Here is a 24,881-nt window from a genome sequence, read left to right as displayed (position 1 = left end):
TGGCCTAAATCATTAATCCTGTCTATCACTGCACATCCATTAATGGTAGAACATGTGACATTGCCGTGGGAAGGGCTGTGGATGAATTAATAATTAATGGTCAAGTTCCAACTGATTTTTTAAAATTCCATTGAAGTGGCTGGTAGTTTGGAAAACAGAATTCTAGAAGAGAGGGACAGGAGTCTGGAAACCTCTGATGTGATGGGAAAGCATTCACACAGGTGGCACTGCTGAGTGCGGAGGTGGGCAGTGAGTCTCCCTGCGGTGGGGTCACCTGGGGTGTGCACTGGATGAAGAGGAGGCCTGCTGAGAAAGGGACTTGCCTGTTTCACCATTTCACCTTGGCCCAAGTCTGGTTCTGGCATTTTTCCCTCCTCTTTCTAGCCAGGGTTGAATGAATATCTCTTTTCCATGTTACATCTTCCCAGGTGTTCCTGACATGCTCCCTGTGTGGGTGCCTAGACCTGAGGGAGAGTGTTTGGGCTTTCTCACCTCCTCCACCTTCATGGAAACAGACAGAAGAGTTTGTGGTTCCTTTTGAGTTCTTTTTTACGAATGGCTGTCTGCCATTACCTGTGATTCTCAAACTGGAGCATTCCTCAGAATCGCTTGGAAGGCTCATTAATACCTAGAGACTGCAGCCCCGCCCCCAGGTGTCTGGTTTGTAGGTCTGGGGTAGGGCCCAGCAATGTGCATTTCTAACCAGCTCTCAGGTGATGCTAATTCTGCTGGTCTTGGAAACACACCTGAAAGCACTGGCTAGACTGTGAGCTTTTTGAGGGCAGGGGCAGCATCTTCCACAACACTGTGCCCCCAGAGCCCCACTCGGCACCTAGCAGAGTCGAAGGCTAAGAAATGCTGGTTAACTGAACTCTGCCACACTTGGCCCTGTGGCAGTATGAAGGTTAATCATCCAAGCACCCTGAATTTGTAGATATCAGATTAAAAGCAGAAAATGCTATTGCTATCTAATGTGTTTTTTACACAGTGGCATTTTTGGAACATAAACAAAGGAAGGGATTTGGGATGCCATCAATCTGGGTGAGAAAAGGGAGGTTGGAAGCTTGTCTTGGAGCTCCAGTTTACATATGATACACTTTATGGAGAATATATTTGTGTTGGCTTTAGAGAAGGTGGTAGAAATCATTAAGGATTTCACTAGTCACCTCTGCTTCCCACCCCCACTGCACCTCCCAACTCCTTGCCACTGATTTCAGATGGACATGAAATACACATGTCAGGTCGGAAGGACTAAGTGTCCTCCTTGAAGCTTCACTCCAAAAGTACAGCTTTGAGACTCGGTGCCGGAAGATGGAAGCAAATGAGATCAGGGATCTGTGATTTTTAGTGGAGACAAATGGCCCTCCCTACCCAGGTGTTTAACCCTTCCAGGCCCTGTGACCTCATCTGTAAAATGAGTCTGTAGGAGACAATCTCTAAGTATTTTCCTATATTTCTTATTTTCTGTCATTCTAATTCCCAGATTAGTATTTCCAATTTTAAAATAGGCTATGTGCTTGTAACCTAGCTATTTGGAATTTGAAAGAAATTTTTCTCCAGAAAGACTGTCTTGCTTCTAGCCAATCCACACAGTAGCTGCTTTTTGTTGGGTTCTTAACTATGTGTCAAGTACAGAGCTAAGTACTTTACATTCCGCAGTCCCCAGCCCCTGGACGACAGACCTGTACTTGTCTGTGACCTGCTAAAATCCAGGATGTGCAGCAGGAAGTGAGTGGTGGACAAGCAAGCAAAACTTCATCTGTATTTACAGCCATTCCCCAATGCTCACATCACCTCCTGAGCGCCACCTCCTGTCAGATCAGCAGCAGTGTTAGATTCTCATAGGAGCATGAATCCTACTGCTCATGTGATGTCAGAGATCAAGGTTATGTGCTCCCTTTGAGAATCTAATCCCCTCCCATCCCAGTCCTTGGAAAAATAGTCTTCCATGAAACCCGTCCCTGGTGGTAGGAAAGTTACAGGCCACTGCTTACATGCTTTATTTCATTTAATGTGGCAAGCCCCTTGGGAGGTAGGGAGTTTTAAGAGTCCCATTTTATAGATGTGAAAACTGAGGGTCTGAGAGAAAGGAAAAGAAAATAAAACTTTCCTAGAGCCCACAGCTACTGAGGGTGAGGGCCAGGACCTGAATCTGAAGTCAGGTCAGGTCTGCCTGATTCCAAAGCTACTCTGCCACCATATTCTACTGTCCCCACAAAAGTCTATTTTACTCACCTAAAATGTGGAGGCTGTTGTTTAACTAGAAGCAGGCCTTCTTTCTTCTAGCACTTTTACTATAAGAGACAGAAAGCATTATAGTCATGGGTTCTGAGCCAGAATCCCACGTTCAAAGCCCAGCTCAGGTACAACTGACAGAATGAGCTTGGGCAAGGTAATAATATGAATCTCTCTCTTATATAGTATCTCCAGCTATAAAGGGAGTATAATAAAAGTATTTGCCTCTAGAGCTATTATATTAAGTTATTTATATATTAAGTTGAGCCATATGGAATTAGCAGTTTTCTACCATATTTGATCTACAAAATGGGCAATTTCACTTAAATATTTCACTTGAAATCTTTCAAGTGCTTAGAACAGTGTCTGGTGCACAGTAAGTACTAATGTGTGTTCGCCACTAGTCTTACTGAGAATTGCATTGAGGGCTTGCAGTAGCTGGAGTATAGTAGGTGCTCAACAATTGCTAATGAATTATTAAATAGAATCAGGGATGCCCAGGAACACATCTGGGGTGGTCTGGGTTAAGAGACCATCCATGGCTGGAGGGAAGGCAGGTGGGGTGGGAAAGGGGAATAGGGACTCTCAGATTCTGACAGATTTGAGTCTCTCGTGGTATTGCCCTGGCATGTGACTGGAAAGCCTGCAGCGGAAAGGACCGACCCTATGGGTGCAGCCACCCTGAAGCAGTTTTTATCCTCGGTCTCTGAAGAAACCTAGGAAAATACCTTAAGGCAGAAGGGGTGGGGAGTCAGGCCTTCCACTTTGCTTGTGTTTTGCTTTTTTCCCAGCTAGAAATAATGAGAAAAGACAGGCGAGGGAGAGCCTCCCTTCCTACCTACTCTGCTGCTACTGGTGTTTTGCCCTCTCAGACCACAGTGTGAGAGAGTTGAGAAAATGCAGAAATGACAGTGGGTCTCTAGGAACAGAAAGGTTGGATGTGACCTTGCAGGGGTCATGTTTCCCCAGGTATGTGGGGTGATACCACTGGTCGTACACAGCATGACTTTGTGCCTTGTGGAGGGAAACTTCTGTATTATAATAGTTACGTGTTTATTTTAATGTATCACAAAACCTAGCAAAAAGGGAAAAAAGCTAGTACAGCAAGCTTTTTATTTCAGGGATATGATTTGGGAATGAGGCCAAATTGATGAAAGTTTTTAAAAAGGACATTGATTTTTTTTCCTTCGTTTTTTTAATACATACTCTGTTACTATGTATCAAGGCTCATACTGAACAAGGAGTTCTGCCTTGCAGAATTCTGGGTTGTCTATAAGTCCTTGTCTACAAGTTAAACAAAAACACAACTGTTAAAAAAGAGATTGATTTCAAAATGTAGTCAGGAAATAACAGGGTAAGTGATAAGTGGAGCCCAGATTTGGAGGAAACCGTGAACATGGTCAATAACTGGGGAAATCCTGGAAGGGTGGTTAAGATATATCTGTGTATTCCTGAGCCTGATACTTCGTAGCTGGGTGGGAGTGGGCAAGGCATTTAATCTCTCTAAGCCTCAGTTTTCTCGTGTGTAAAATGGGAATAATTGCTACCTCCAAATTTGATTGGATGATGAAATAAGAAATGCCTTAAAAGCAGTTAGTCATCGAGAGTCAGGCACAAAGTAAAAATTTAGTAGATATTGGTTTGACAATTGCCATTATTAGCCTTACCCTGGCACACTGTAAGACTTCAGCAAATTGTGTTTTTTTTAATCCAAGTTTTGAAGCCATGCTTTCATCCAAAAAATATTTCTTAAACACTACCAAGTTCTAAAGGGTATGCTGGTTGCGGGATGGAGGGGGAACTAGAGGAAGGAAGACTTACTCTCACCTCTCAGAGGTGCCCATGGCTCAAAATTGGGAGAGAGGAAAATAATTAGTAAGGGAGTAATTACCATCTAAAGCCATAAATACTGAGAGAGGTGTTGGGTACAAGATATCTTGGGGGAAGGAAATCAGCCTAGAGGAGCCGTGTGAGCCACGGTGGTCCAGGACCTGCTCTGTCCAACGAAAACACGTGGCTATTTGGCACATGACACATGTGCAATGCAAACAGAGATCTTAATTAATTTAAAGTCAAAATGGAAATGTCATAAACTAGTTTCGTGCAGCATACTATTATGGCTTTGGCAGGACCACATTTCATTTTAACTGTTGAAAATTTAGTTGCTGTAATTGTAAAATAAAACCAAATTTTGAAGACTTTGTGCAAAAAAAATGTAAAACATCTCATTAATGATTTTTATGTTGATTGCATGTTGAACAGTTAATGTTATCAGTTTTGAATATAGTATGTTAAAAATATATTATTAAATTTATTTTTACTTCTTTGATGTGGTTATCAGAAAATTCCAGAAGTGGCCGGTGTTCTCTTTCTTTGGGGCAGCATTGCTCCGGCGCTGAATGCAAATGACATTCAGGGTGGAGAGCTCCAAAAAACAAGGACATTTCAGAGGAGAGACCCAACTTCCATTACCTTGGACAAATCTTTCCTACAGACTGAAAGCAAAGCTAGCATGGTTGTCCAACCTGCAGCCACATGCAGATTATTTGGTCTATTTTGCTTATCTGTGGTATTGGATATGGGCAAAAGTAAGTTCTGACCTGTTCTTTTCCTCATCAGCTATGATTAGTGTTTGTGTATTTAGCGAGTGGCCCAAGACAATTCTTACCCTTCCAACGCATGGCAGCAGAGAAGAAAGTTTGGACCCCCCTGAAGGATCTAAGATGCTCTAACGGGAAGGCTATTTCTGAGACTGCAGAACAGAGGTGCTTCTGAGGTTGAGTCCTAACTATGGGACCTTGGTGAAATTGAAATTGCAGATTAATAAATTTAACAAATAAAATCTGCCCCCCTAGCCTCAGGTGTGTTGCGTACCTACAACAAGCCTTGATCTCTTCATCTGCAAAATAGGGCTTAATACTTAGGAGTGTCTTGTAAAGTTTTGTTTTTTTAATAATGAATTGTATTTTTTTTATTTAGAATGAATATGAAGGTACAGATTTTTAGGTTCCATTGTTCTCAGTTCTAAGGTAAAGTTCAAGTTGTAGTTGAGCCCTGGTAAAGTTTGAATGAAATCTAGTAGGAGACACAAGAGGACATTTAACTTAAGAGAGCTAAGCAATGAAAACCAGTTGGGGAACTTTATAAACCTGATCATCTTTCTTTAGCTCTGAAAACACAGGTTAGCTCTGATCTCTCCCAGGCTGGCACTCAAGAGACCCCATCCTGCCCCTGGAGGTGAGCTGGGCTATGCCTGGCTCAGGTCTTCTGTAGAGTTGGGATGGGGGATGGGAAATAAGCCTCAGGAGGAGGGAGGTCCATTATGACCAAGTCGAATGTCTTCCTGCCATCAATGCGATGCTTGTATAAGCCAAAAAATGCCAATGCAGCCCCCAATGCCTGTTGGGAGAAACGTGTGCCTTTAGCACTAAAGAAATGTGTGCGATTTGAGTGTCACATAAAACCCTTGAAATTAGCTCTATTAAGTAAATTGTCACAAACTCAAAATAAGTCTAATTGTGTCATTTATCTAATTGCAGCTGAAAATGTCGTTCTTTTTTTATAGGTACAGGTAGTTTACATTCCAGAAAGAAATGATCCTTTTTCCTCCTAGATTAGCTTTCTCTTCCTAAGAAGTTGACCGTGTTGATATTAGGAGTGTGAGAGATGGAGGGGCACCACCCCATTCCCCAGGTCTTCATCCCCTGCCCCCTGCCAATCAGGCAATGGCAGAGAGAAGTAATTTTTTTTTAACACAATATCCTTTTCCATCAGAATCAAGTTTTAAATGTTTCAGGTTAGCCATGTGAAATCTACTTAACTAAAAACCATTTAAGAGACAGATCAAGCCCAATTTGCTAATACGGGATTTTTTATTTCTAAGTTAAAAAAAAAATTCTTGAGCTAACCATGTCAAAAATTAAAAATTGAAAAGGACATTGGAGGCCTCCCCACGTGCCTAATTTGGCTTTGCTGAACAAATGACCAAATTGAAATGAGAATTACATACAGGATTTGCTCAACATCCTTATTTCTTCAACTCATTTCTCACTCCTGAAAAAGTACCAAGTTCACATGCAGGAGGGAACGGAGCTGTATTGACCTTGGCATCGTCTGACCAGGTAGAAATAGAAGAATGCTGATTTTAGATTCCGGTTGTGAATGAACTTCTGCTATAGAAGTAAGTTGTCATAGAAACTCAGTTTGACGAACTAAGATCAGAAAGGACCATAGGGCCATGTTATTTTGAAAACTCTTTTTTTCTTTGAAGTTTCAGATTACTATGAGGGTAAAAATCATTAGGTTCTATAATGTACACATGTGAGATTAAAGCCTGAGTCCTAGCTGTGTCCTGCACCCAGGGTATGTGCCATATATCCAGGCATTGTACTCAGTGGGTGGGAACCTACTAAGCCCCTCCCTTCTCCCTCCCTCTTGGATTTAACTGAGTTTTTCTCCCATGTGGGTCTGTACTTGGCAGTCTACTAGCTTCAACTTAGTACTGAGTACCAGTGATGCTTGTTTTCCAACCTTGTGATACTTCACTTAGGAGAATATCCTCCAACTCCATCCAGGTTTCTACAAAGAATGCAAAATCTATCTTTCGTGGCTAAATAGTATTTCATACATGTACCACAGTTTATTAATCCACTCATGTGTCCATGGGCACTCGGGTTGTTTCCACATCTTTGTGATTGTGAACTGAGCAGATGTGAATAGTCAAGTTCAAATGTCTCTGTGGTAAAATGTCTTTTTCTCATTTGGGTAAATAAGGCCCTATGATTGACTGATTTTATTAAGAGGTTATTTTTGCTCATGCCCTACTCTGTGAATAGTAGTAATAAAAAATCTTTTTTTTAAAAGCAGTATTTTTTTTTTTTGGCTGGGGCTGGGTTTGAACCTGCCACCTCTGGCATATGGGGCTGGTGCCCTACTCCATTGAGCCACAGGCACCACCCAGTAATAAAAATCTTAAGCAAGTGATAGGAGGCAGCTTCTCTGAAGTCCCTCATTTTCTCTTTAATAAGGTATAAGAATTCTCTGTCTTTCTTTAGGAGATGGAAGGGGACAGTACAGAGAGCCCCAAAGAGTCAAGAGACCAAGGTTCAAATCCTGGCTCAGTGAGTCATGGGCTGTCTGACCTTAGGCAAGTCATTCTAGAGCAATGCAGAAAAGGAAACCACAGGGGTCGCTCTAGAAGAGGGTTTACGCAGGTGGGAGAAGAATCCCTAGATGAATATCACCCCAATCTTCACGGATGGTTGGAGTGACACTGTCAGATGTCCAGCTGTGAGATGGGCAGTGTGCTCCTCCAGAGCTCAAGCCTTAGGTGTCACACAGCTCAGGTTCAAATCCCACCACCACTTACCACCTACTTGCCACTTTAGCTCTCTGAGCCTCAGTTTCTTCATCTGAAAAAGCAGAAAGCCGTATATACACCTGATAAAATCGAGAACACTACTCATCACTAAGACTGGCACGTGCTAAGTGCTCAATAAAAATTAGCCACAGTTCTATTGTTGTGATAGCAAAACCACCCAAGACTCAGCAGGCAGTGAGATGTTTCTTGAATGCTTCCTGTGTCCCCTCCTTAGTCCCTACTACAGCCTACAAATCTGGTGCTATGGTTTGGATATGGATACGGTTTGTCTGGTCCTGCCAAGTCTCACATTGAAATATGATCTTATAAAAGAAAAGAAAAGACGTATGATCCCCAGTGCTGGAGGTGGAGCCTGGTAGGAGTTGTTTGAGCCTTGGATGCACATTCCTCACCAATGGCTTGGAGCCGTTCTCTCAGCAGATGAGCTCTCCCTCTTGGTACCTGCAAGAATGGGCCGTTGTAAAGCGCCCGGCACCTCCTCCTGTCTCCTGCTTCCTCTCTTGCCATGTGATCTGCACATGTGCCTTCCCTTCACCGTCCACCCTGAATCTTCCCAAGGCCCTGGTCAGAAGCAGACATTGGCTCCATGCTTCTAGTACAGCCTGCAGAACCACGAGCCAAACAAGCCTCTTTTCTTTATAAGTTACCCAGCCTTGGGGATTCCTTTATGGCAACACTGACAGACTGAGACAGTCAGTTTGAGCATCCTTCTCCACAGAGACATAATCACAGGGCGGGAAAGTGTGGCTAGGAGCACGGGCTTGGCTGTAAACCAGCTGCCCCACCTCCAGGCCAGCCAGCACCTCTGTGCCTTTTGCTTTTCTCTACAAAATGGGAATAATAACAGTACTCACCTCTAGGTTGACTGTAGATGAGGTAATGCATATAAAGGGCTTAGAATAGCGCAGCAGTTCTCAACCTGTGGGTCCCGAACCCAAGGAACTGTATTAAGGGGGCGCGGCATTAGGAAGGGAATGTGGAATAGTGCTTGACACTGAGTCAGTCCTCCACCTCAATGTAAGTTTTTATTACAGCCAGGGAAAGTGAAGCTCAGAGAGGTAAGGTTGTTTGGGCCAGGTCATCAGCTCAGGAGTGGTAGTGCAGACGATGGAAACTGACCTATCCCAGGGACCCAGGAAGGGAGGTAGTTCCTTTTTGTGTGGATTGCTAAGGCTCCTCCTTGGCTTTTCTGCCTGGAGTTCAGAAAATAAGGTGTGTTGGGGGCAGATTTTTGAGAGGTGCTGGAGACTCAGGAAGGGAAGTGGACCTAACGGCTCTCCCCGCTTGCCCACCACGGGGGAGGGAAGCAGCGTGCCCTCAGAACACCGGAGCCGGGGGCCTTCTCTGGCACCTCCGTGGCCCCCTCGCTGCTCCCTCTTGCAGAGGGCTATTTTTCATGGGAGAGTTCTCCCTCTTTGTTCCAGCACACACTGCACATCTCCCGATCGATATGACATCTTATCCTCTAAAACATTCATAATGTCTGCTTCCCAGGACTTGGCGGCCCAGGCCGCGTGCAGCCCGCGCGTCTCCCCTTCCTAGTCGGTGGTCTTCTGTATCGGGGCTGCTGGCTGCTGTTCTTTACAGAAAGACAAATATGCTTTGGGTTGTCAACAGGGAATGACAAGCTTGGCGTGGGGGGTGGAGGCAGAAAAGATGCATTTTGGGGGGTGGTGTGTGGGGGGATTGGGGGGGGGTGTTTTGTTAACCAAAAAAAGCTCTTAAAATCCCAGACCATGATTTATTTGGTGAATAAAACCTACCGATATTATCATTCTCTAAAGGTATTTTGATCACATGGGCCCTTTCTTGGAGAAAGAAAGGCTTTTTATTTCTCTCCCAGGGAAAAAACTGCAGCAAGAACGGGGTGGTCCAGGGTGGGAAATGATACCCTGCGTGGCTGACGGTTCCAAGCGCGTGTTTCTCTGCATAAGGATGAGCCGGCTTGTGGACAGGGGGGCCTGCCGGCCTCACCAGTCGGGCACATTCCTGGACACGCCACACAAGGAACAGAAGTGACTCTGGGCACGTGTGTCTGTCTGGAGTATTGATCTGCCCAGTGATGCCGAGAGCGAGGGGGTGTGGGTAGAGGTCAGCTCGGCACACTAGATACGACACACTCACAATGTCAACAGCAGCCACCTGCCGTGCGCCTGCAGCCGCAGGTTCCCAAGGTTGGAAGATGCCGTCGGGGTCCCCCACACACCCTGACGCTGCAAGGAGCCACATTTCTTTCCTCTGAACACAGCAATTGATTAATATTGTGCTACCTCCCACTCCCTGCACCACCCGGATGCTGTCACCGACTAGATTAATGCGCCGCTCCTTCCGTGTGGATTCCGCTTGTCTCAAGAACATGCTGCTCCCTGGTCCCGGGGCTGCCTCGTGCCACTGTCACCTTGTTCTCATGGCAGACAAGGAGGAGAGGACAGAAAGACTCCCTGCTTTTGCCAGGGACTAGAATTAGGAAAGCAACAGACAAAATACCTGCTGGCAACAGTTTAGGACGGTGGCTGGAGGACGGGCGTGCCCGGAGAGGTACGGATGCCGGCGAGGGTCATTTGCGGTGGTCCTGCCAGGATTCTGGCATCCTCTCGGCCTCTCTGCCTCTCTGCACCCTTCCTCTTCTCCGTAATTCCTGAACTCTAAGCTTTGCAACCATTTGGAAGCTGCAAGCTGGAAGCTGGACAGAGGCTAGTAAGTTTTCAGAGCATCCTTGGGAGATAGATGCACAAATCCCATTACTGGTAAAGGGATTTGTGGGTGTAACTTCCATGCAGTGCTTTGAAAATTCATTCCATTCAGTGTATTGCAACACTGTCTGGGAAGAAAAAAAAAATAAGAAAAATCACTTCTCCAAGGCAGTTAGAAGGGGATTTTTTTTTTTTTTTGGTAACCCTTCAAGATTTAAATTTTTAAACTCCTTTTAAGTCTTAAGGCTTTTCCAAGAATGTGATCCCTCACGGTGTTGCTGGCATCTCTTCTCTTAAGCAGAAGGTAATTTTGGCACTGACGGCACCCCTAAAAAGGATATCATGAGCACATTGCAACGGGCCCCCTCCTCTTGAGAAAGAAGTAGTGTACTCAACTGTATCCCCTAAGGAGGACAAGCAAGCAGACCCAGGGAAACGTCACCAATTGTATTGGTTGTTGGCCAGCCAGACTAGCCACTGAAGCTGCCAAACAGATTTATTTTATATTGACAATGGGGGTTCTTTTAAGTTAAATAACAAACTGGATGTTAACCAGACGCATTCATAGAGACCAATCACTGCTCACAGAGGGAAGTGGTTATTCCTGAGTGAGCCTTCACAAGAGCCTACCTGCCCTGTTCAGTCTCGGCCAAGTAATGGTTCGCCTGGAAAACTTGAAGGGCTCACATTCTCCAGTGAGGACGCTGAAGGACAGCACAGGACTTCCGAGCACTGTCTCAGAAGTCACATGTGTCTGGATCTAAATCCCAGATGTCGCACTGACTGGCTGTGTGGTCTTGGGAAAGTTACTTACCTTCTCTAAGCTTCCATGTCCTTATCTATAACATTTTTTTAATAAGTTTTATCACCATCTCACAGGGGGACAATAGGAGAAAAATAAGCTTTCATCTCCTTGAAAATCCCCCAATGTCAATCCATCTCACCCAAACAAAAGGCTAAGTTCCCCCCAAATGTCTACTCCCACCACCCTGCCCACCCCGCCATCCTCCATCTGCCCGACTCCTCTCCAAATTAGAACGTTCTTCCCCACATATCAGCAGGGCCTGCTCTCTTGCTTCCTTTTAGGTCTTTGCTCAAATGATACCTAGAACAGATGCCATCCTTAAACAATATACAATAGAGAAAAAAACAATTTTCCATTCTCCACCCTCCTTACTGCTTTTCACTTGCACGTGTCGTCTGCCACTGGAAGGTAAGTTCCATGACAGCGAAGACTTTTTGTTAACTGCTTTGTTCCTGGTGCCTAGGACACCCTTGACACACAGTGGGCGCTCAGTAAATATCTGCTGAAGGATAAACAATAAACGCCACAGTTAAAGTAATTAGCCCACTACCTGGCACAGTGTCAGAGTAAATGTTAATCGTCACTGTCATCACTGGGGAGACTCGTTTGCATGCGTTGATTTTCACTGCTGATTGCAAAGGGGCCCTTACGGGTTGTCTGTGCAGGCTCAGGGTTAGCAGTTGCCCGTGTTAGCCCCGATTATTCCACTGTGGTTCTCTTGCTCTCAGCAGTGGCCCTTTTGGAATTGGCTGTATTTCCCACAGGAGCCCTGGCATTGTTGACTTAATTGGCTGATGCAGAGGCAGGGAGACGCAGCCCTGACCCTTCCCATCGTCCTACTGGTCTCTGAGCAAGCTTTGTCATCATCTCCAAGGCCCCTGTGAATCTGATGGCGCTCTGAGCCCCAAGACCCAGCGGGCTTGGCTCCCTCCTCCCACTCCCTGAGCCCTGCTTGGCCCGAAAAGTCTTCCATTTTCAAAGGGAAAGCCCAATCTCCTCCTCGGGTTATGTATCGACAAGCCTGATCTTTAAAGATACCCCTGCTCCTGGGGGCCTGCTCAGCAAACACAGAGCATCCGTGGTCTCCATGTTTGGCCTCTTTGACAAGCAGGGGCTGAGCCGCTCGCTGGGAAGTATTGCTGACATATTGATTGACTCTCTTGTCAGGTTGATCCTCTGCCAGCCAAGGAACAGGGAAGGTTCTAAGTGGCACCCAGCAGGGCCCACACATACCCTAATTACTATTTCAAACAAGCCCCATTCCAAGCTGCCACTTTTCTGGGCCTATAATCTCCCTGTCCTTTGTGGTTGCTGGAGAATTCTCAGTTATCTGCAACAAACCCCACCTACCACCTTTCTCTGGCATTGGCTCTCTCAGAGTATTTCTTTTGCAGCCCATCTGGCACAAAAACACAGCAACTTCAATAAGAAAATTTCACACCCTAATAGGCCAGGTAGGTCTGTTTATTATTCTTACTGAAATCCTGAAATTGGGGATCTGTGTGTGGTCCAGCCATCCCGCCTTGGTTCCTTGTCATCACCTGATGGAAGTTTTTTCCAATTAGCCAGAGGGATCCATTCGGAGGTTGGCTGCCTGCTGTGTTTTCAGTGGCTGGTTTCCCAGCGGCCACCTGGATTCCATGAGCTTCCACTCGGAGCCCTTCTCCATCCCATTCTTGCCGACCCGTGGAGCCCTGGTGTTCATCTGAGGGTCTCTCTGGAGCGCAGCCTGTCAAATCATGATGAATTGTACATTCTGGCCATCCATGGGGGAGAGTAATGTTAGAGGGGAGCCCCTAAACTCATTTCACTTTCGACCCCAAGATGGTCTGAGTGAGGCCTTTCTGGTGAACTGCTGGAGCACTGGGGTGGGGTGAGGGGCGGATCCCAGTGCATCCAGGATCTTAGTGAGTCTGGCATTTACACAAAATCTTAAGATGAAGCAGCAATAACCAGCTACTCTGTGGTTTCTCAGTTTTCTAAGTCAGGCTCTGAGAGTAGATTAAAATTGGAAGCATTATGACATAATGTGGAAAGAGATATTTTTGTTGTTCATAGAAATAAATATAGTGGCCCAAAATATGTGCTAATTCTTTCTGGCTGGATTTCAGAAAAGATCCTAACCCAGTAAAATGTAAAGGAATGCACAGATCTGTTACATAAAAATGGCATTGCCTACCTGCCTCATAAATGATTGTATCACCCAAGGTCAAGGTCAGTGGAAGCAGAAGGTGGGGTGGATCCGTTGTCCATAGAATTTGTAATGAGATCACTATGAGATATAAAACAGAGAACTACCTCCTTCTGATTCTGAAATCCCCCTGTGATCAAACATCACAGTCAACAGTTTCCTCATCCATAAAATGGGGATTATGGTAGTACCTACCTGTGAGTGTGAATATTTTGTTTGTTTGTTTGTTTGTAGTTTGGAGACAAGGTCTTTCTCTGTGGCCTAGGCTAGAGTGCAGTGGCATTGTCATAGCTCACTGCAACCTCAAAGCCCTGGGCTCATGTCATCCTCTTGCCTTGGCCTCCCAAAGTGCTGGGATTGCAGTCATGAGCCACTGCACCTGACCTAAGATATCTTGAGATACCTATAGAATGTCTGCTCTGATACCTGTCCATAGGAGAACATCAGTGACTGGCAACACGTATTGACCTACTGATAATCAAAATAGCCCTCTTTGCAAACAAGTCCATATTGCTAGCAATATTTTTTTATCCCATCCTTGTCACCTCTGCGTTGTGTCCTCTCTTATCTACAAGTACATAATCCTACAATCCAGCCCCCTCAATCTGCCCACATGTGTCATTGTCTATTCAAATAAACATTGAGGGAGTGCCTTTTTTTTCAGGTTTTGGCCTGGGTTGGGTTTGAACCCACCACCTCCCGTATATGGGGCCGGCGCTCTACTCACTGAGCCACAGGCACTGCCCAGAGGGAGTGCCTTTTATATTCAAGACTCTCCATCTGTTCTTCTGGGGGTTGCAAATACGTACTCTCTCTCTGCCCTTTAAGGAGAAGTTATGCTGTGTGTGAAGAGAAACCTTTACAGAAGGTGAAGGAAGAGATTGATTGAGAGACTGATTTCTCTGCCCAAGCCATAGAGCAAATCTGTAGCAGAATAAGAAATAGGGTTCTCATTAGTCAGGAAGCTCATTTACTTCACAGGGCCCCTGGGTCTCTATCCTAAGGACGCTTTAGTCCCTCCCCATAGGCCAGAGCTATAGTCTCATTTTCTTACTCAAGGAAGAGGGAAGAAATAGCTGATCAAGATTTTAAAAAAGCCAATAAAATCCTATTTCAGATACCCCCCCAAAAAAAACCAAGAGAAGATGGTTATACTCCTGATATAATTCTCACTTATTTACGTAATGTTCAATTCAACAACAGGAAATGTGCCCAAACTTGCTCCTCGTGTTTGTAGCGTTGCTTCTGCTGGGAGGGCAGGTCTCAGGCTCAGCCGATTCGGCTTTCCCCGCTCCCATCGCCATCCGACTTTCCAATGTTTCTTTTCACATCTGGGAGTTGTCGGAGCAGTTTCTGGCATACTCTGACCCTAAGTCTCTTCACCTTATCTGTAGTTTTCTTATTTTCAGAATTCTTTTTAAACATAGAGATGCCATAGAACCCAAAACAAATATAAAGGTGGGGGGTCAGGCGGGGAGGCATCCTTGAAGACGGCTTCCCATGCATCCTCTCGGTGTGCGGTGTCGGGAGGTGATTGTTTGCTAGCTGCTCTCCCAAAGCTGACGGTTGCGATTCGTTCTGCACCTTGGACTGACAAGATTGAGCATTGTAAGAGCAGAGCCGTTTTGACAAGAGTTTTCATATGGATGGGGCACTGGGGAGGTTGTCATTGTTGCCTGTCAGGACCCACCACTTCCTTCCATAGATGTAGAAATCAAAGCTTTGTTATGCTGGGGCCTCAGCTATACCCATAGTACCTGTTGGTGTCTGTTTGAAAACCCAGAGAGACCCTCCTCGAAAGAACCGCATCTCCAGTGCAAACGCAGCTGGCTCAAGGCAAACGCCACTAACCTAATAGTAACCCTTTTCTTTAAAAAAAAAAAAAAATCATTTAAAAATAGCTAATTCCTTGGCTCTCTTCACCTGGTAATTACAAATCAGAAGCTATCGTTATCTTGAAGCTGCCGTGATTAGTTCTCTTTTCCTGACCTCTGTATGGTGAAAATATGTCATTATTTGAGGCAGTGGAATCTGGCCTCTTCAAACAAATGACCTAAATAGGACAGATAAACTACAGAAGAAAATGAGGTGTTACCTTGACAGAAAGTGTACAGTAAATGTCACTTATTCTTATTAGTATTTATCATCTTGAGAAGCAGCAACAGTGGGCCTCACACCTCCGAGGAAGGTATAGAAAGGAGACGAGGTTGTAAGACACATACAAGTGTGAGCCAAAAGCAGGAACTCACTTGCAGACACCTTGCTCCCTCCATCTGCAGCCATCAGGCTGAGCTCTATTGTTTGAAGATGGGTTTTTAACCCTGATAGAACACAGCCTGACTTTAAGTGGTGGTGCAGAATTAATTGCTGGGTGAACAATTTCCTAAGCATTAATTGTGTTTCCTGTGGTTAATTGTTTCTCCCATTCCCACATCAAACTCCAAACCTTTCCATGCCAACAGTCCTTTCCTGCGGTGCTGGACACGTAGCAATGGCCTCAACCTCTGTCCAGTTGACATATGGCAGACATGGCGTGGGTACTGTTTGGATGGGAGCTATGCAGGGGAATGAATTCCTTATTTATTCGCAAATGAAACATTTCTTTCATAAGCACTTGGAAAGAATGCTGGTATGAGGGGGCTTGCGTTTCATTCTGCTCAGGAAAGATGAGAGCCATCCGAGATAGGTACGGATTGAGTTTGCTGATCTCACAGTGGGCAGTTGACACAGGCAGGGTGACGAGGAAGACCAGAAGTTTGTTCGGAAGTTTGAGGTGCCCACAGAGGTGGAGACTTCTGCAGATGGGCTTGTTTCCTTAGCACAGGAGAGGCGGTGCTTCAGATCTCCTGTCTCCTTCCTATAAAGGCAGAGACAGAGAGACAGGCAGAAAGAAAGACTCATATTTTCTGTGAAGGACAGCATTCCCTTGCCATCACCCCTTCCTAAGTTTGCCCCACAATGTACTGAAAGGTATCCACTGATCGTGAAGAAGGGTGGAAAGAAAAATATTTCTAAAGTTTGAAATAGGGATGTAGGGTTTTAAATAGGTCTGTATCATGCAGATACTGCAATGATATCTACGCTGTACCAAAGCAGGTGGAGTACACCTACGGGCAGATGCCCTTTGGGTAGCCACCTTTGAAGCTGATTGACACTTAAGTACGTATGGGGGGAAGCATCTTGTCAGTAACCCTGGACCAAATGTCTAAAAGCCACTGTGTCCAAAGCGTGAGGAAGGATGTGTGTGATGGAGCAGTACCCTTCACCATGATTACAGAGGGGCGTTTTACCCTCTGGTGACACCAATTGGAGGAGCTGGGCCATGTTTTCTCCTCCCTTCTCCACCCCCCATGAGAGATCTCCCCCTGAGACTTTGAGCAGAAGCCCTGGAAGAGGAGACCTCATCACCCAGATGCATTTGCCTCCGGTGTTTAGCTAATCCCCGAGACCCGGGGCAAGCCATTTTCGAACTGCTGCTTCCTTAAAAGGCAATCACTTGGAAAAAAAGGCACCTGGCCCTCCCCCTTGACATTTGCATTGCTGAATTATCTATTCATATTTTCATTACTTTGTCTCTCCTGCAGCAATGCATCTGCTCGGACTCAATTGGCAACTCCAGCCGGCAGATGGACACACCTTTAACAATGGGATAAGGACCGGCTTACCAGGAAACGATGATGTGGCAACAATGCCATCTGGAGGCAAAGGTGAGGTTACAGCTGCTGCTTGCCCTCTTGAGGTCACAGGAAAATGCAGAGCTCTCACCAGCTGGTTCAGGTTTTCTAATCCCAGTCTTGGAAGGTATGCAAAAAAGAAAAGAAAGGGGGAAAAAAATCATTGCCTTTCCTAGGTGACCCCGTTAAAAGCTGTTTGCTGTCCCTGTCTGTTCGCTGTGTTTGGTGACACCGCTCAGCTGGCACGGTGCCTACTCTGAGCAGTGTGTGCACCTAAGTTATCTGCGGCCACTGGTGCAGTCCAGAGCTGCTTCGAGGCATCCCAAGGCCTGGGCAAGAGCAGCAGCCACAGCAGCAACAGCAGCAGCTGGAGCAGCAGCAGGAGAAAGTCCTGCCTCATCAGGAGGCAGAGAGCAGCAGGCAGCTCGTGCCAGGAGACCGGGTCCCTGTCCCGGGAGGAGAGATGCAGCCTCCCCGGGGAGGAAGCGTGCCTGGTTTGGCGTGAAAGAGAGAGGCTCAGAGCTGGGGAGCTGTTCTGCTTTGGGGAAGAATAGAAAGGAGTTTTGACAACTCCCGCAACAAAGCTTCTCTTCTCAGAACAGTGAAGGGGACAATAGAAATGTTTATTGAAGCAATCAGGCAACTGGATACGCGCAGGAAAAGAAAAAAATACGTGCTAACAAGGTGCTAAGAGGGAGGAGAGGAATCAGAACCACAGGGAGGAGCAATTAAAAGATGGGGCAGCCAATGGTGCCGTGAGCCAGGCTGGTGGGTGTGCTCAGTTCAGGGTGGAAGTCGCAAACGGGGGAGATGGTGTGGAAGGGTTTCCCCAGAAACACAGTTTTCCACTGCGCCTCTTAGCAAATGTAGCCAGTTCCGCCCCACATTTCTTAAACTACCCCCCAGGGATATTTCAAAGAAGGGGGAAGGGAGTAGCCTGTATCTATGCCAGGCATGGCTTTGTGTAACTTCAACAGCCCTAAAGGAATTTATCTCTGAGACACTGAGGTCTAGAATGTTATAGAAACTTACCCCAAAGCAAACAAGCCAGCAAGTACAAATCTCAACTCAGATCTATGCCTTGTGCATCTTTGGACAGACAGATGCTGGAGTTTTCCTTAGATCCGTCATTTTCCACAGAGAAGATGCTGGAATTCATCCGCCCTCAGAGACGTACATTAGTCATCCTGAGATGCTAATGCTGCTTAAATTATTCTCCCCAGAGCTGTCCTAATGCTTCGAGTATGACTTTTTTGTCTTTTTATCCAGTCTTTAAGAATTACTCTACTCATCTGTCATAATCATAATACTAAATTACCTTTAAGTAAGCATGAAAAAGTTTTATCTGAGGATGAAATTATATGCTTTCCATTATCGGGTAAGTAAAACTAGGCCTACATACGAAAAGTATTTTTTGCCTTAACTGACCGTGTTCTGCTTTAACTGACCAAAAAACCCAGAGCCGAGTTATTAGCCTCGGATTTAAAAACCTGTTCACCTCCCACTCCTGACACCATCCACCTTTCCGTGTTCTCTGAGGCAGTGGTTCTTAGCCTGGGCACTTTGGCCCCATCCTCAGGAGACATCTGGCAATGTCTGCAGACTTTTTTGATTGTCACAATTGGAGGGAGTGTGACTGGCATCTAATGGGTAGAGGTCAGGGACGCCGTGAAACATCGTGCAATACACAGGACAGCCCCCTGTGAAGAAGAATTCTGTGTCTAAAGTGGCAATAACAGCGCTCTTGGGAACCTGTTTGAGGGGGTCTCTGTTGTGTTATGTCCATGAATGTCCTTTAATCTCCAAGTCAGCACTCCATCCCTTCAGAAGAACCCAGATGACTCATTTGAAGTGAATACACATATTCTATCACGGGAAGCAGGAATATGTTTTATATGTGCAGACACTGGGAAGTTGTGTACAAAGGCTTTTCAAATCGTGTCTTCACACATGGGAATCTCCGACCTGCACCATCTCCTCCATGAAGATCAGCCCTCCTCCCACTGGTGATTAAGCTCCATGCCCTCCCAGGCTTTTGCATCCCATACCAGCCTGGACAGAAAGCAGAAGAAAACTCCCCTGGGAGAACAAGTCCTAAGAGGATGTGTCTCTAAATGAGTAAATGAAGAAACACTTTCCTCTGTGTCTTTGGAAAGACCAAAAGTTTTTTCCCTCGTGTGCAACCTGCTTTTGAAAATGTTGTGTGAGTCATTGTATCGCATCACAAGCTCAGATACCTTCCAGGGGAATTATGAGACAGATGAAATGTTTGCCAAATCGCTGTCCGATGAATTTTGTCGATAGGATACTCACCAAAATGTGTGAAAATTTAAAATTGCTTAAAGATGAAATAAAACTCGAAGCCCTTCCTTTCTAGACACTAAAATGGTGCTCTTCAGGGGACTGAAGAGCATCAGATCCCTTCTTAAGTTGTGTGAAAGTGTGGCTTGTAAAAGGACGAGAAAGGTTGTACTTTCCTCACACAACCGTATCTCTTTTGTCAAAAGTGACCTTGGGTTTGAATTTCTGTGCCCAGTGACCTCCCTGCTCCCCACTACCCAATTCTATACATTTAGACAACCCAGATCAATTCCCATCGACTAGTCTTCCAGTGTTTCAAAGAGACGATCAAGATATATTGGCAATAAGTTAATTAAATAACACCCCCTCTATTTTTTTGCGGTATACAATAATCTTTCACTCCGATAATGTTTAATCAAGATACACCACACATTGCCAAGAAGGTTAATCTTATTAAGCAATTACTGGGTAAAGTATCCAGCAGTAGCAAATTAAAATGTAAGCAAAACACAGGCATGTGAGTCCCGTCTAAGATGACACGTCAATAGAGATTTCATTACCTGGTCTTTAGGAGTATTTACATTCTTCAGGCTTGGAAACGAATCTAAAAGACAAAGCAGCCTACACACCCTGATGTGTTAGTGGAAACAAAGCACTTGATTAATTAGTTGGGAGAGTCCGTTCTTTGGGCTTTGTCTTCCTTTTCCATTTGTTGTGGTCCAAGGTTTATCTTTTTTTCTGCTCTCCTACAATTAAACTTTAGCATGGATGGTTGTTGGTTTTCACAGAAGGAGGAGGGAGCCCACAGATGTCAGAGTCACTCACTATCTTGTGTGTATTTCTATGTTCAAAGGAATGAACTCATATGTCTTCATTACAAGGCCATAGCGCGCTTTTTCTCTAGATCTGGGATTTGATAAGCCTTGAGAATGAAGATTCAATACAGTAATCTGATCTGGTCAGATAACATAAGGGAAGCCAGTTTGAGTGGCTAGGCCCAGAGGTGGCATACACAAGAAATTGTAAAGGGCACATTGTATGTACCCAATTTGTGCATAAATTGTAAGAACGAATAAACTCCCAAGTAGAACTGGGGATCATTTTCAAAATCTATCACCTGTCTTCTCTATCATGCATCAGCAAAGTACATCTCATGGACCAAATCTATTATTATAAATAAAGTTTTATTAGAACACAGCCACATCTATTCACTTGTCTGTGGTCTAAGACTGCTTTCAGAATAAATGCAATGGTGCAGTTGAGTAGTTGCAACAGAGACTACGTGACCCACAAAGCCTATTAAAATAGTCACAGTCTGGCAATTAACAACAACAGTTTTATGACTACTCTGTGTCCCCTAAACCCATTTCTACTTTTTCCAGAACTTTTTTCTCTAACTATCTAAATTATAGGAGACCAGAGAGAAACACCAAACTCCCAATATATCATTTTTTCCTTCTTGACCAAGCACTGGTTGTAATGTATCCTTGGTAACTTTGTATTCAGGGGTCCTCTATATTAAAGGATTCTGGTGCTGATCTGACTCCATCACTTAGCAACTGCAGGACCACAAGCAGTTCATTTATCTTCCCTCAGCCTCCAGCTCCTCGTCTGTGAAATGGAACTCCCTCATGAGCTTGCTGTCCATCCCAAATGAGAGAAGCCTTGTAAAACATTGCACGAGGCATCAGGCACTTAACAAGCGATTAATGGATCTTAGTTACTGTCACTGACGTCATCACTCCATCCCGCAGCGGGTCCGTTTAAAAAGTTTCCACAGGCTACCACTTCTCCTGAGATGCTATATTTTCCAAATGCAAAGACTAGCTTCAGGATGTCACGAAAGACAGCAATTCCACTTCATCTTTTTCCTTTACCCTCTAAGAATTAAAACAAGGATTTAATGAGAATGAGGATTTCTTCTCAAGCATTTGCTTGATGAGGTCAGTGGGAAGCGACTTCCGATTCCAAAGGGCCAACGTGTAAAACGAGCTGACCTCCCCCCACCCCCCCGCAGTCTTAGCCTTCTCACTGCAGCTTGGGTTCCATCTCTGCCAGCCTGTCTGTTTTAAGCCCTACCATTCTCGGTTTATAACTCAGCTGTAAACATTTATTTGTGCCTGGAGCACATTTCTTCCCTACCCTTTGAAAAAAATCCGAATTTCCAGATGGTATGCAAGTTGGAAAAAAATGGCAAAGACTGTTATTCTGTTTAGAAACATGTTTTTCCACACTTGCCCTTTCAGCAAAAACTTCATAATGATTTTTACTAGTTGGCTTAATGTAGGGTACTAGGAGCCAGATTAGCAGGGAGGTTGGTAAATTCTTCCTCTGGCTCTCATCAGCTTCTCATTGAACACAGCCCAGGGTTTCGGAATGATCACTTCCCAACATGGAACTTTTCCAAAGTCAGTGAGGTTCCCGGAAGGCAAAGAGTCGTTATATTTGAGCCAAAGATCCCACAACTGCGTGTCTACTGCAAATATACCAATAACCTACCTCCTGACACAACAACTCCCTAATTTTGGAGGCCGTGTTATCCTGCATTGTTACAGATGGGTACCATTTACATGTACTCAAACTGGTGATTTTGCTTCCTCATGCCCCATTCTAAGTTGCATGGCTTCTGTTGTACACAGCATCACGGCAGCTTGATGTGGCTTTGATAATGAAATCAGTGTCCCTCCCCCGGCACTTGCCAGACTTCCAGAGTCAGTGAGGACACCCAGAGACCTGGTCTCTGCTGTCTGGCTACATCCCTCTATGTGGCCTTTACACAGCCCTTCCTATCTGCAGGTTCTGCATCCACAGATTCAGCCCAATATGGTATAAACTTTATATGGCATCTACATTATATTAGGTATTATAAGAACACTGGAGATGAGCTAAAGCATAGGGGAGGGGAGGCACAGGTTATGAGCAAACACTACACCATTTCATATTAAAGACTTGAACCTACCCACAGGGGTCCGGGAACCAATCTCCTGTGGACTCCAAGGGATGGCAGGACATAGCACAGGGTTTGAAATGCAGCCAGCACAGTGGTTAGACATGTGGGGTTCAGAGTTCATCAGATGTGGCTTTTGATCCCAGACCCACCACTAAAAAGCTGTGAGACCCTGTGCAAGTCACTCCCCATCCATGAACCTCAGTGTTTTCGTCTGAAAAGTGGGGAAATTATAAGGGTATCACAAGATGATGCAGCGAGTAAAAGCCACTCAATAACTGTTATCTACTGTCAATACCATTAGTGAACTCAACTACATATTAGTGCAGAAGCAAGGTCACCAAAACGATCAGAGATAAATATGGTTAATACTCCTGGTGGCAAGAAGTTGATGATTTTTATCTAAGGCAACAAATTGAGGTTTCAAAAGATGTAAAGGCCACGTATGGTCCCAAGAGCTGAAGGGTTTTATGAAAAGTATTATTGTTGTGTGACAGTGTGAGCATCCTAGCAGGTGCAGTGACTCTCAGGATGGGGCTGTCTTCCTGAAGAACATCCAGCCAACAGTAGGTGACAGCTGCTGAGCTGCTGATGTCTCAGATGAGCTATATTCTTGGTCAGGGAATCAAAGGTCCTTGGAAGAATCTTTTTCACTGACCTGTTGGTTAAACGGAACCCTCAGATGGTTGTCCTGATTCCCAAATAAATGGAAACGAGGTGTAATGACTGTAGCAATATTCAGGATTCAACTTTATTTGCAATAGATAAAAATATGTGAGGCAGAATAATCTGCAAGGCAGATTTATGCCAAGGTGCCTCCGGAGTTCAGTTAAGTTAGGAAGTATTAAGATGAGGCTTCATTTCCCTGATATGACCGTGAGTCCATTCCCTTTATCACTTGTTTGGGGAATAGTTTCGCTGTTTCCATAAATGAATTATGGCAACATTTTCTGAAATGATTAGCTCCTAATGTGGCTATGGAAGGCTGTCGTTTTGCTCAGCATCAGTCTTATTTAACTGGTTGAAATTTTAGGTACACGTTTCAGAAATAGGCAATACTTTCACATTTATATGAGCAATCTTCCGTAGAGTTATAGAGTTGGACTGTCCTGTGAAATTGATCATTAGAATGTTGCCTCTAAAAACCCAGAATTCTCATCTTTAAGCTAGAGATGAACTAGCCGAACCATTGTATCTTAAGCATCTGCTTCTGAGGGCAAAATGATCACCTCTGCTTTTCATTCTGCAGCTCATGAGTAGAGAGAAAAGTTTGCTGTGGAGCCCTAGGAGATGTGGGGTGGCACTTGGTCCTGCTCCATGGCTAGGATGCCATGTCCCATCACTGTCTAGAACCCAAGCACACTGGCTACACTTTCACAGAATGGTCATGGGATGTCATTTAATATGTCTTCTCCTGATGCCCCCAATTCAACCCCAAATTGAGTACATAGGACCCTGAATGGTATTCTGCCAGGATAAGGAATGATGGGAATATGACATATGTCCCAATTCTGATGTTGACCACCTAGTCTTGGGGTAGATGCCTGACAAATATTTAATGCCTGAAAGTATGAATGAATGACCCACCCAGCACTGCTTAGGGCATTCATTAATCATTGTTAGATAAATACAATCTGGCTGCTTTTCACTAAAGCAGGTTGCACAGAGTTGCCTACGTGAGAAGCAGCTAATACTTCAACACCAACAATCTAGAGTGAATGAACTTGTGCCTTGATTTTCTCTGGCCATCGTATCTTAATCCACCTGACCTGCTCTGTCCCCTGGGTCTTCAAACATACTGACCACTCAACTTTCAGCTGCCCTGGAAAATGACTGCCTGTTTCATTTTAAGGCCCCCTCTACCCCTACTTAGTGCCTCTACTGGGTAGCCTGTACTTTCAATTAGACCATCAAAAATTTACCCTGAACATCTGAAATAAGTAGTTACAGCTGATTTGGGGTAACACTGCAATCGACAGGATAGGAAGATGTAGAGACACCTACAATTCAGGTGCAGCGTGCAAGTGGTTTAATCTCCATTATGCAGATGAGTAGACAGACTCAGAGAGGGGCAGCAAGTAACCCCAAAACCACACAGCTATTAGTCACCAGAGCTGGGATTCAAACCCAGGACTGACCAGCTCTACTGGGCAATAATGTCTCCTTGAGGTCTCCCAATATGAGGATACCCAACCTGTAGGTAAAGAGAAAATCCTTAATTACTTTGTTTCCTTGCTATCTGCCCCTCTTGGTGTCATGTTAGGGACCAGGCATTTTGGTGGTCCTAGAATAGCAGAGATGGCTGGAGGGAGCCCAGGTTCAAGCTCTCACCCATGGAACTCAGCCTGGCTTTGATGCTGTTCTTTGACCCAGCACTTGACCTCCACAGGTAGAGTTCCACACTGGCTGAAGCAGTTTGCAAAAGTCACCTTTTCTTTTGATCTCTTTGGAGACAGTATTTGCAAATTTTCCTCTTTGTCATTGTTTTTAAAATTATAGGAGTTAGGCATACTCGTTCTCAAGATTTTTTAAAAGTATATAGAAAAATCCCTTTTTAAGGATTGTAAGGAATATTAGCACAAAAATTGACAAGTTTGAATGAAGTCTGCAAATTAAATGTAACTGTGCACTGCGTAGTGATGTTGCGGTCAACGA

General features: G+C 44.9%; 1 protein-coding gene across 2 annotated transcripts in view; it reads left to right on the top strand.

The window, feature by feature from the left end:
- TENM2 (teneurin transmembrane protein 2) overlaps positions 1-24,881 on the top strand; it is a 945,756-nt gene that overhangs the window by 727,547 nt on the left and 193,328 nt on the right. Inside the window, exons 6-7 of one of the 2 annotated variants that reach the window (XM_023514814.1) lie at positions 16,889-17,005; positions 18,882-18,896. The exons of the other annotated variant lie outside the window; for it this stretch is intronic. Coding sequence (XP_023370582.1) covers positions 16,889-17,005; positions 18,882-18,896 — 132 coding nt within the window. The remainder of the gene's footprint in view (positions 1-16,888; positions 17,006-18,881; positions 18,897-24,881) is intronic. 2 annotated transcript variants of the gene reach the window in all.

The sequence above is a fragment of the Otolemur garnettii genome, unplaced genomic scaffold (genome assembly GCF_000181295.1).
Source record: "Otolemur garnettii isolate 467f Iridium unplaced genomic scaffold, OtoGar3 scaffold00003, whole genome shotgun sequence".
Lineage (NCBI taxonomy): Eukaryota > Metazoa > Chordata > Mammalia > Primates > Galagidae > Otolemur > Otolemur garnettii.
This window is presented reverse-complemented; position numbering and strand designations above follow the sequence as displayed.